At 32.3% G+C, this 11,023-nt stretch overlaps 1 protein-coding gene across 4 annotated transcripts in view; it reads left to right on the top strand.

The window, feature by feature from the left end:
- The window catches only part of LOC107440842 (uncharacterized), a 69,896-nt gene extending 59,462 nt beyond the window's left edge, over positions 1-10,434 (top strand). For 3 of the 4 annotated variants that reach the window (XM_016053902.4, XM_016053904.4, XM_016053903.4), the window contains exons 4-5: positions 4,692-5,015; positions 6,520-10,434. In XM_016053902.4, coding sequence (XP_015909388.2) covers positions 4,692-5,015; positions 6,520-8,789 — 2,594 coding nt within the window. In that variant the 3' untranslated portion in view covers positions 8,790-10,434. Of the gene's footprint in view, positions 1-3,464; positions 3,570-4,691; positions 5,016-6,519 lie in introns of those variants that run through there. The other variant, XM_016053905.5, reaches the window with a different exon arrangement.
- The last annotated feature ends 589 nt before the right edge of the window (positions 10,435-11,023 follow it).

The following is an 11,023-nucleotide window of genomic DNA, read 5'->3' on the forward strand; positions in this document are numbered from 1 at the left end:
GTTGCACAACAATGAGTAAATAATCAATGTTTAAAGCAAATACAGTAAGAGAAACATTCACAAAATAAGCACTTAAATTTGCAATTATTTCCAACTAATTGAAATTTTGAAAAAAAAAATTAAATAAAATAAATAAAAATTTGTATTAAGTTTACAAATACAAATGTCAAACTGCATGTAAAATTTTCAACTCCGCAGTTGTATTTTAGCGGGCAGCAGATCGACTGGTATGGTATTTTTCACAGCACGTTTAACAGTTAGTAATTCATTTTCTAATTATCAAATGTTAATTTTTTCCCCGTCGTACTCAATGTTTATTTGTCTATGATCTATTACTATTTCAAGTTTTAAGTACTATAGTTTTTACACAACAAAACAAAATGAGTGTGAAGAAAAAAAAGGTCAGAAAAAATTTGCGAAACCGTACTTAAAATTGGAAAAACTTTCGAACAAATTTGAATTTAGGAGGAAGAAAAAACAAAAACTCTGGTTAAGTTCGTAAACAAACATTACCCTTTCAGCACAAGTTTCAAGTTTATAGATGCGTTCCTGAGGTCTATATAGTGGTCACCATATATGGCAACGTTACTTTTAAAAAGTAACGAGTAAAAGTACAAGTATTTTTAAAAAAAGTAACGAGTAAAAAGTTCTTATTTTAAAAAGTAACGAGTAAAAAGTACAAGTAAAAGTACAAGTACTAAACAAAAAAAGTAACGATTTGAAAGTACATTTCAAGGAATTAGAAAATTCAAAGTAACTTAAAATTTTATTGAATAATATTCTTATGTTCTTTAATGTTTTTGCAAAATTGTTGTTATTTATTTAATTATGAAAGTTATGGATATTAATTTATTTTTAAATTCGGAAGAATATTATAATATAATTTTATAATATAATTTTATAATATAATTTTATAATATAATCGTGTAATATAATTTTAAAATCAAATATAATTTTAATATCATACTTTTTATGGATTTACACGAGAAAGAAATTTTATCTATTGATTTTAATTTTTAGTTTATTATTTTTATTTATTTAAATTACCATTGATTTAAAATTGTTTTACTCTTTAGAAACGCGTTTTAAAAGCACAAACATAAACAAACCAGGCACGGGGTTTCAGATAGCTTTGTGATCTTTGAGCTAGTAAAAAATAATTGAATGTGCAGTATAAGTTGAAACAGAAGGTATTTAAACACGAAGTTAGCTGTGAATGTATATATATTGCATATTAATTTTATAAATTAAAAAAACAAAAGCATTTTTTTTTTAATTTAATTTTTTTTTTTTTTTTTTTTTTTTTTTAGAAAGCTTACCGAGTTTTAGAAAAAAGTAACGATTTCATTCGATATTTCCGTTACAAATACTTGTACTTTTTCCCTAAAAAAGTAACGAAAGTACAAGTAAAAGTATTAAATTTAAAAAGTAACGAAGTACAAGTAAAAGTACGTACTTTTTACTTGTACCGGCGGTACAAGTAACGAAAGTAAAAGTACTGCCATATATGGTGGTCACCAAAGTATTTTTTAGTATGTTTAACAGTTGATTTTTAAACTAATCATCGAATGATAATTTTAATTCTTTATTCTATCGTGCTCTTTACACGTTCTTTAAGTCACATTCGTTACTTCATTAAGAGGAAAGAAAATTTTCCTCTCAAATTCTCTTTTTCTATCATTACTAATTTAAAATTTAAAGTGTAGAAAAAGTGAGTTCAGACAAACCTAGAGTAAGCCATGAAGTTTCAAATGCTAAAAAGAAAGTTTTAAAACATGCAAATGAAAATAAATTATGAGAGGATAACTTAGGATTACGCAACGGTGAAGTTCTCTTCTAATAATTTGTTCGCATTTTAATATTTTGAAGTATTTTTTTCTGCAATTGAAACTTTATGACTTACTCTAGGATTGCCTGAACTTACTTTTTCCTTTACATTTTAAATTAATAATGAAGGAGAAAGAGAATTTGCGACGAAAATTTTCTTCCCCGCTATAGCGTCCTCTTTATCTCTTAAGCCTACTAGATTCTATCTATGGAAAGACACGTTTTAGTGTTAGACGTCGTTAGTGATAGAAATGCATTACGAAAATGATGCCCCACGCAATTTTCATTTCAAGAGTGGAACAAACAAACACACTCTCTCCTTTTTTGTCAACTTATAAAACGTAATTTATAAAATTTTATCCTATATTTTTTAGTTTTATGGCTATTAGTATGCTTTTGTCGAAGTGCAGTCGAAATTACGAATGACGATAAATATTTCTGGTACTTAGCTGTTACAGAAATCGTGAAGTTCACCAATCTGCGAGAACTGCGCCAGATTCTGATATACATTCTGATTAACGATAAGATTGATAAGTACATGAGTTAAAGCCGTGATGGCTCAAGGGTTAGAGCTTCAGGGGCTAGCTACATGGAGAGGAAGACCACGAGAACCTCCCACAGTTAGCCTGACGGCAAGGGGACTCTAACCCATGATCCGTCTACCACTAAGGATATTTAACGTCAGTACTGTGGTCGGTGCAAGCCGGAAGCGGAATTCTTATGGATCAATAGTCGCTGGCATTCGAACCCGGTTCACCTCAGTGGAAGGCGAACGCTCTATCCCCTAAGCCATTGCGTCTCTATTATTACTAATTAAGTAGCTCTACAGAATTTCGTTTAGTGGAAGGCCTAATCGGTTTTTGATAAACACTGGAGCCTTTTTTTCCAAAGCTCTTTCGTAAAGAAAATCTGGACCACACGGGAAAAACTAGGACATTTAGAAAAATTAGAGCAATCTTTATATTCAAATTTTACAAAAACTTTATCATAGAGAGTACATTAGTCAGACATGAACAAAATATTACATAATAATTAAGAATAGTTCTTCACAGCAAGTTGGCATAAATAATTTAAAATTATAGCTTTGCTTCAACAGTTAAGGCACTTAAACCGTTTATTTTTCTTGAAAAGAGGTTCAAACACCATTGTGTATAACATTGAATAAAGTACATTAAAAATTAAAACTCTTCATTTAATTGTACGATGAATGTCGATAACAATAGCTCAAATTGTACTTGCACAATTAATGCTTCGCAAAAAAAAAAAAAAAAAAAAAAAAAAAAAAAAAACAAACTTGTAAATTCCTACATTTACGGAATGGTGTTTATAGATAGATAAAAATACTTGCCACATACTTTTTTCGAAAAAAAAACTTTACTAATAAAAAAATACTTATCTGAAATTCCATTTTTCGCATTAGGATTGTTTTAAGTGTTGAATTTCTTTTAAAAATTTTTAAAATCGACTTATATTCTTAACAGTAATGAAGCTAATTGAAAAACTTATATTATTACGAAATATGAAAACTTATCTTTTAACAAAGTATCAATATAGAAGTAAATGTAACCTCTGAGACTTCGATAATTTTTATTTCTTTCTTTGCTTAAATGATAAGATAAACTATCTTGATAATATGTAGATAAACGAATTTCCGAATAATCTGTTTATTATGTTATTAAATATTTAGTAATGTGGCAGCACAACACTTGTATTATTCATTTGTCTCCATCGTGCAGGTTAAGGTACGTAAAATAATTTTGGTAATTTCTGTTTTGTCTCGTGAAAAGAAAAACAAATAAAATCGTGACTGATGAACTCGCCAATTAAGAGATTTTGTACTTATCTGTTATAGTGATCATGTAGCTAAAATTCGCCAACTGGTCTGAACAACGCCAGATTTAGGGCTACAGAAGTCATGGGCTATCGATAATATAATTGTATCAAATACGAAAATATCGTGATCATTACTGATAACAATACTTATCGAATACTAGTATGTCCCGATTATTATTGATTACTATAATTAGAATGCGATAATATCTTGATTATTATTGATTATTATAACCAGAATACGATAACATCACGATTACTATTGATTATTATAATCATAGAATACGATAATATCGCATACATACATATAAATAATTTTAATTACCGAATACGAGTTTGTCCCGATTATTATTGATTACTATAACCATAGAATACTATAATATCGCATATATATATATATATATATATATATATATATATATATATATATATATATATATATATATATATATATAAAATTTTAATTATTGAATGCGATGTTATTATTAGTGTTGATTTTTTTTTGTTCACGAAAATATTGACGAATGGAAAAATCATATGAATTAGTTAAATTGAAAAAAAAATGTCGTAGCATATTGTAAAATATCGATATTTTTTAACAATACATATTGATAACATTTGGCACTTATCAGGTATAATAAGTGCAAACATTACTTCTATTATTGATCTCTCCCTCCACCTATTCATTCTTCCATTTATTTATTTTTTCTCCTTATACCTGTTTCAATTTCTTCATTACGACAAATTTCCGGGGTGGGTAGAGTCTGTGATTAGAACAGCTGAGATCGGGGTCCGATTCTGGGTGGGACATTATTTTATAGTTGTTTTTATTCAGTCAGTTACGCCATCTGCTGACAAAGGGTTTAACTAATTTTAAATCTTTATGGAACTAATTATATATAGTTTTCTTAGCATAGCGCTAATCATACAATTGGGTCTCTTTCCTATTTAGACGTCTATCATTTTCAGCTCAAACGGTAAGAAATGTTTAGAACATTCGTTGTTTGTATAAAGTGTTTTTATGTTTCTTACAGGAGGCGACATTTTGTGTACCGTCACTAAAGACGTCAATAAGGAAGTGGAATTGAAGGTGACGTGTCATATTGTGGAACAACTAAAGGATCAATTGAACGAAGAAACTGAATCGTCTGTCGATAATATAAGTGAGACAGAAGCTGGCTCTGAAGGCATGCTAAATTTTGATTCAGAGCAAACGATAAGAGAAAAAATGCCTTCGAATAAACTGGAAATGGAAGCTCGAACATCACCCATTAGAAAAAGTGAACAAGACAATACTTGTGATTCTGAAGTTAAAAACAACACTGACAATACTTCTAACCAAGAGGCTCCAATTTGTGGTAAGTTATAAGAGTTAGGTAGTGATGCGGGCGTTTTGATTCAATAAACGGGCTAGGGGATTTGTCGTATAGCATTCAAATTTGTGGATACTATCTTGCTGCAAATCGGTGGATTTTAATCTTGAAATCGATTTAGTTGATTTTAATCATAATTGAAATCTGCTCTTGTCTAATTTTGAGTTAAATAAGCAGATTTGAATCAGTGCTTTGAATGACCTTCTTTCTTTCTTTTTTTTTTTTTAGTTTGTCGCAAATAACGGTCGAATTACCATGATATTATTTTCTTATTTAAGACTTATTTTCTACGCAATAACTGTAGGTAGGAATATATGTAACTATATATTCCCACGCAATATATAGTTAAATCATTTAATAATTTTGATAGAATTGTTTTGTTTTGTGACTCAACTGATATTTCCATTTGCCACTTTGCAATTATTGCAACAAGATGGCGCTTTACATTCTACTTGCTTTTGTCCAGTTTTCCTTCAGTATGCACGTTTTTTTTTATAGTTACAGAAGCTAGACAGATGGTCGAATCTACAACACTTATTAGTACCGCAAGGCTCGTAGGACGAGGTCTAATCCTGCTCGAAATTTTTATGTGTCGTAATGTTAAAATAAAATTGAGATTGCATTAGATCTTTTATTACTGTTACCAAAATCAAATGTGAACACGCATCATAGCTTGAAAAATACAGTAATGATAGCAACGTCAGGATGAGGAAGGTAAGAAGAGTGCTCTGCAGATAATATATGTTAACAGTTCACATGGGAGCATTTAAAGTGAATGTAAAGTCCTACTAAAGATGGACGCGTCCCCAAATTGAAAAACGCTCAGTAATAGCGTTTTTACTGCCTGAAAATTATTGTTTTGCTCAGACAGTTTTGTAGTGATGTCACGAATCATAACTCAATTAATCAATTGAACCAATGAATTGTTTTGAGATCACAGTGTTTGCTTACCCTTGAATTGGCAAATCCCATATTAGTGTCAGTGCTAAACACTGCTTGTCATAAACAAGAGCCATTCGACGATAAATGTCTACATTACGTTCTTCTTCTGGTGCCTTTGTGAACCATTCTTCAGTTCTGAAAGCATCCTTCTTTCGCACGACTTTACATTCACTTTAAGTTCTCTCGCGTGAACTGGTCAATCAGTGAAATGCAATCTGCAGTGCACTTTTCCTACCTTCATTTGTAATTCTGAATGGTGGTGGTGCTGTACTTTTGATGCTATGAAACGTGCCCATTTTTTATTTTAAGTGTCCATATTTAACGTGTCCACAAGGTGTCAGGAGGTGCGGAGTCTGTTCTGTAAAATGTTAGAGACATTTCGCCTCGATGCAAGCTGGATTATAAATTAGGACGCAATGTTAATATTTGTTTATTCGTTTAGGTATATACAGAAAATTAAATGTACAAATCTGTTATTATTTGCAACAGCAAAAAAGTAATGAAATTTTAAAGATAAAATTTTATACTAATAAGTTAATGCTTTTAGGCACAAAGAAAGATGAAACATGCCATTCGGAAGAGTCAAAGCGTCGAAGACTGTCATTATCAGATCGAGATCATTCGGCAGAAGAGAACGGTGTGTATAAGTGCCCATTATGCAGTTGTCTCATTGAGGACCGGAGAATGTTCGAGAAACATCTTCAGTCTCATCGAAGCTCTTCTTTCAAACGAGTTTCCTCTCATATGACGAACGCTCAAGCTTTCTGTGATGCTTGCAACATACAGTTCATGTCTGTGGATACCTATCAAGTCCACAAAAAGTACTACTGCAAGTCCAGGCACGACAGGGAAGATCCGAGCACTTCACCTCCTTCTTCGGAGCCATTAATGATTCCCGGTGCATTTAAGCCATCACCAGATACTGTCATACTACGCAATGGTACTCTGAACGGAACAGTGCCCACGCCGTCACTCATTCAACCACAGGCTATTTATGCTGCTATTTCAACAAATCCACTTATTCTACTTCCATGTTCACTAGTCAGCGGAGAAAGTTTGGTGGCACAAAATGGAATGGCAGGGATAGTCCTCCAAACGAACCCCGCTATAGTCGGAAAGCAGCCACCTGTTCTTAAAAAAGAAGACATGCCTCCCAATAGAAAAACAAGTCACCCAGCAATGAATTTTAGCAGTGTACCTCCCGAGGTGATCCCAGAAGATTCGACTCTGTTACGTAAACGTAAGATGAGCGAAGGAGACGTGCTAAACTTGAAAAAGCCTCCAAAACTTACAGATTCGGAAGTTCGAAGATCACCCCTAAACGATCCGGACACTCCTCTCGACCTAAGCTTGAAAAGAAGGCTCGACATTTCTTACAAAAAAACTTCAGAGAAAAGAACTGTTGAGGTTATGGAATGTTCACCAATCCGCAGCGTGGAATCTTCGCCCAGGTCAGCTGGATTCCCACCCTCTGGAATAATCAAATCTCCTTCCAGTAATGACAGTATTCATTGTTATTCATCTCGGTCACCCCCGGAAGCCGAAGATCCCGTTCTGCCTCCTGGCATGCCACCTCCTAAAGTGCTCAAACAAGGCAATAATGTTTGCGAGGAATGCAACATAATATTTTACAAGTATGACAACTATGTGGCTCATAAAAAACATTATTGTGCTTACAGGAGGCACCAGTTATCAATCCTTGCAGCAGCCGCGTCTTCGGGTCACGAACAGCATTCCAGTGACGACAACAACAGCAACCACAGCACCGTGCAGGAAATTGCTCATGGAACGGAGGAGAATAGCAAAACAGCAAGAAGTGCTGAACCTTTTCGTGTTGTAAAGAATTCCCATTCTGCTTTCGTTTGCGATGCCTGCGGGGTGAAATTCAGCTCATTAGATACGTTAAATGCACACCAAACATATTACTGTTCTAAAAGAGCAGATAGTGTCATGTCAAAATACGTTAAAAGTCGAAGTGAGAACAATGAGAGTCCAAGCAGTCTGGAACCGCCATTTTCCGGACCCGAAGAGTGGAAATGCAACTACTGTGAGACGACGTGCTCCTCGTATGAGACGATTCGACGTCACCTCCTCACCCACAGCGAACTTAGAGGATTTCGCTGTTTGCTTTGTGGTTATAAGGGCAACACTTTGCGTGGCATGCGAGCTCATGCCTGCGAGCATTTAAGCGAGAATTCAACTTCCATAGAGGAATTCTTGTCCACGACTGTTATTTCGGAAAACGACGCTTTGCCGATTTCACGTCATACGGCTGAACTGAGTGACGAGGACTCTGAATCATCGAAGCGAAGTGTCTCCGAAAAAGGCGAAGCTGAGACCTCTCGGGACAAAATGTCTCCGAGCGAGGCTCATTTTGTGGAAGACCAGGAGTCGAATGGCGTGAAAGTCGAGGCTCGTGATAGCAGCCCGAGTCATTCTGAGAGCGTGAATCCTCTCGCTTTCTGCGATGTGGTCATCAAAACAGAGCAGACTTCGAGCGGTGACGATGAATCACGCGATGAGCACACGAAGACTCATATTAAATCCGAACCCGATTGTGATAGCAGTAGTCAGGACTCGGCACACATGGAATCCCCGCCCGTGCAACCCATTTCGGTGATTCGTTGCGTGCCAGAAAAAGATCGAAAGGATTCTAAAAAGAATACAGACTCTTCCCAAACGAAACCAACCGAACTGAAGTACTGTAAGTCGTGTGATATTTCTTTTTATCACATGTCGAACTTTGTTGCACACAAAAAATACTACTGTTCGCATCCAGTGCCGAATTGCATACACGAAGCAGCAACAGTTCAATAATTTCATTATTTAACTACTATGTACAATTCAATTGTTGTATGATAAACATTATGAAAAGGTTTGATAAATATTATAAGGGTAAAAAAAATCAAATCTCTTTTTTAAAACTTGTCAAAATTTTGAGCTTAATTAGTTCATAGACTTTTGAAGAACGTTTTCCTTATTCCCAGTGAAAAAAACAATTCATCAGATTTAAATGCTTTATGAAATGCTGCTGCATGTGATATTAACAATTAACATATTTAAACAAATTATTAGGGCAAATTTCAACCAAAAATAGTGTAATGACATGATTGAGACATTATTTTTTTTATATATTCAGATAATTAGTTCTATCTGGAGGGATCATTGTTACTCTGGATATATTTAATTTATTTTTAAGCTAGTAGAATTTATTTTACAATCTTTATTTAAACTCAGGAGATATTTTTTTAACTATTTAAGTGCTAATTAAAAACTTCTACAATTTTCAGCTTAACAAAAGTTATATGCAACTTTTAAAAGTAGTAACACTATCTTTGAAATAATATTAAAGAAATTGTGTAAGATAACTTTTATTTTATTTGAACACAGGTAAATATTGATAACAGAGGGGAACACAAAGCAGATGTTTTTCCCCCTTTCTTTTATGTTCCAAATCAAAAAGTGCACTGCTGTTTAAGTTTTATCCACAAGAAACATTCCAATTACAGCTGAAATATATATTTTGACAATTATTATAACTTAGTTAATTGAAACTTAACAACTCAGCAATATATTTATCATAAATTTTAAAGCTATGATAATCAATAAAATTTTTTAAATATTTTCATATTAAAATGTTTTGTGAGTCCTTAAATCAATTTCTTTACAAAAAATTCCTTTGATTTAAATTAATATTTCTGTTTAAAAAAATTCGGTTGATCTAAAAGTTAACAAACACTGGTTAACACTTGTTCATATGCAAAAATTAAACTACTATGATTAAAAGCATGTTTACAATTGTTGATCTCCACCCCTTTGACAGTTGAGTTTGATCAGGTGTTCCTTTAATGGCATTTCAAAGGTCTGGTAAACGAATTGACCCTATTGTATTAGTGTATAAGCGCACATAAATTACATTTACTGCCAGTTATATCTCCTTTTATAGCAAATATATATATATTTTTTAAAAATGTATTCTTATTTTTTAAATACAGTTAAACTCATTTATTACGAACCCTGATTAAATTCCCGATTCTAACTGTTTGTTTGCTACCATATTTTTATTTAATAAATAGTAAATTGTATTATTGACTAACTTAATATTTTTGACAAAACGAATGTCTCATTCATGTAGGATTCATTATTGGTAGTATTGTTTCGAATTCAATCGGAAAATATTTCTTACATTTTTAAAGCACGTTATAGTGTTTATTTTTAAGAGTTGCTTATAACCTGTCAGTTTTATTTGTTTTGCATTTAGAAATTTTCAAAGTGCAGTTTCTTTTTTGTTTATTTTACATTTTTTTATGAAATTGTTTAAACATAAGAATAATTAAATGACTGTTCAAATAACATTGAAATTTTTGAACTTGTGTAAATTTTCATGAATATATCAGATGTTTGAAAAAAAAAAAATTGCTTCATAAATTTTTGAAAAGACAAATAAAAAATTTGCATTTAATTTTTTTGTTTGTTTATTGAGATTGCACAACGTATCGAAATAGCAAGTTTCAAAGAGAGATTACCCTTATTAGTTCATAATAGAATGAAATTGTTAAGAGACTCTATCAGAAAGTGCATTCTGACGTTCTCTACTAAAGACTACTACTTAACTAAAATAAAATTATTCTAACTACATTTTTGCAAAAGAAAAGGAAAAAGTAACACTTTAATTTTAACATAAAAATTTGTTCTCTGACATCATCATAGCTCTCTCTATCATAGCTCTTATATAAACTCTATCTTACAGCTTACATATACTAAAATAACAATTAAATCAAAACCCATCTTACAGCTTACGTATACTTAAATAAATAAAATCTAGTACTTTTAATAGAAATTACGAACAGGCCGCACTATTATAAATTTCCGATCAAATCTCAGTGAAGGCACTTTTAGGGATGCTGGCCCCCTGAGTGCAGCATCCCTAAAATCCATTTTTATCGCACAATTTAATACAGTAATTTTTACAGAGATTTTACTGTAGATATTGCTCTAAAAATAAAGATAAGTTAGATTTTCTGTTCTGTAAAATTTTATTGTAAAAAGTA

This window comes from Parasteatoda tepidariorum, chromosome 4, assembly GCF_982258835.1.
Source record: "Parasteatoda tepidariorum strain Cologne lab strain chromosome 4, Ptep-v5.0, whole genome shotgun sequence".
Classification (NCBI taxonomy): domain Eukaryota; kingdom Metazoa; phylum Arthropoda; class Arachnida; order Araneae; family Theridiidae; genus Parasteatoda; species Parasteatoda tepidariorum.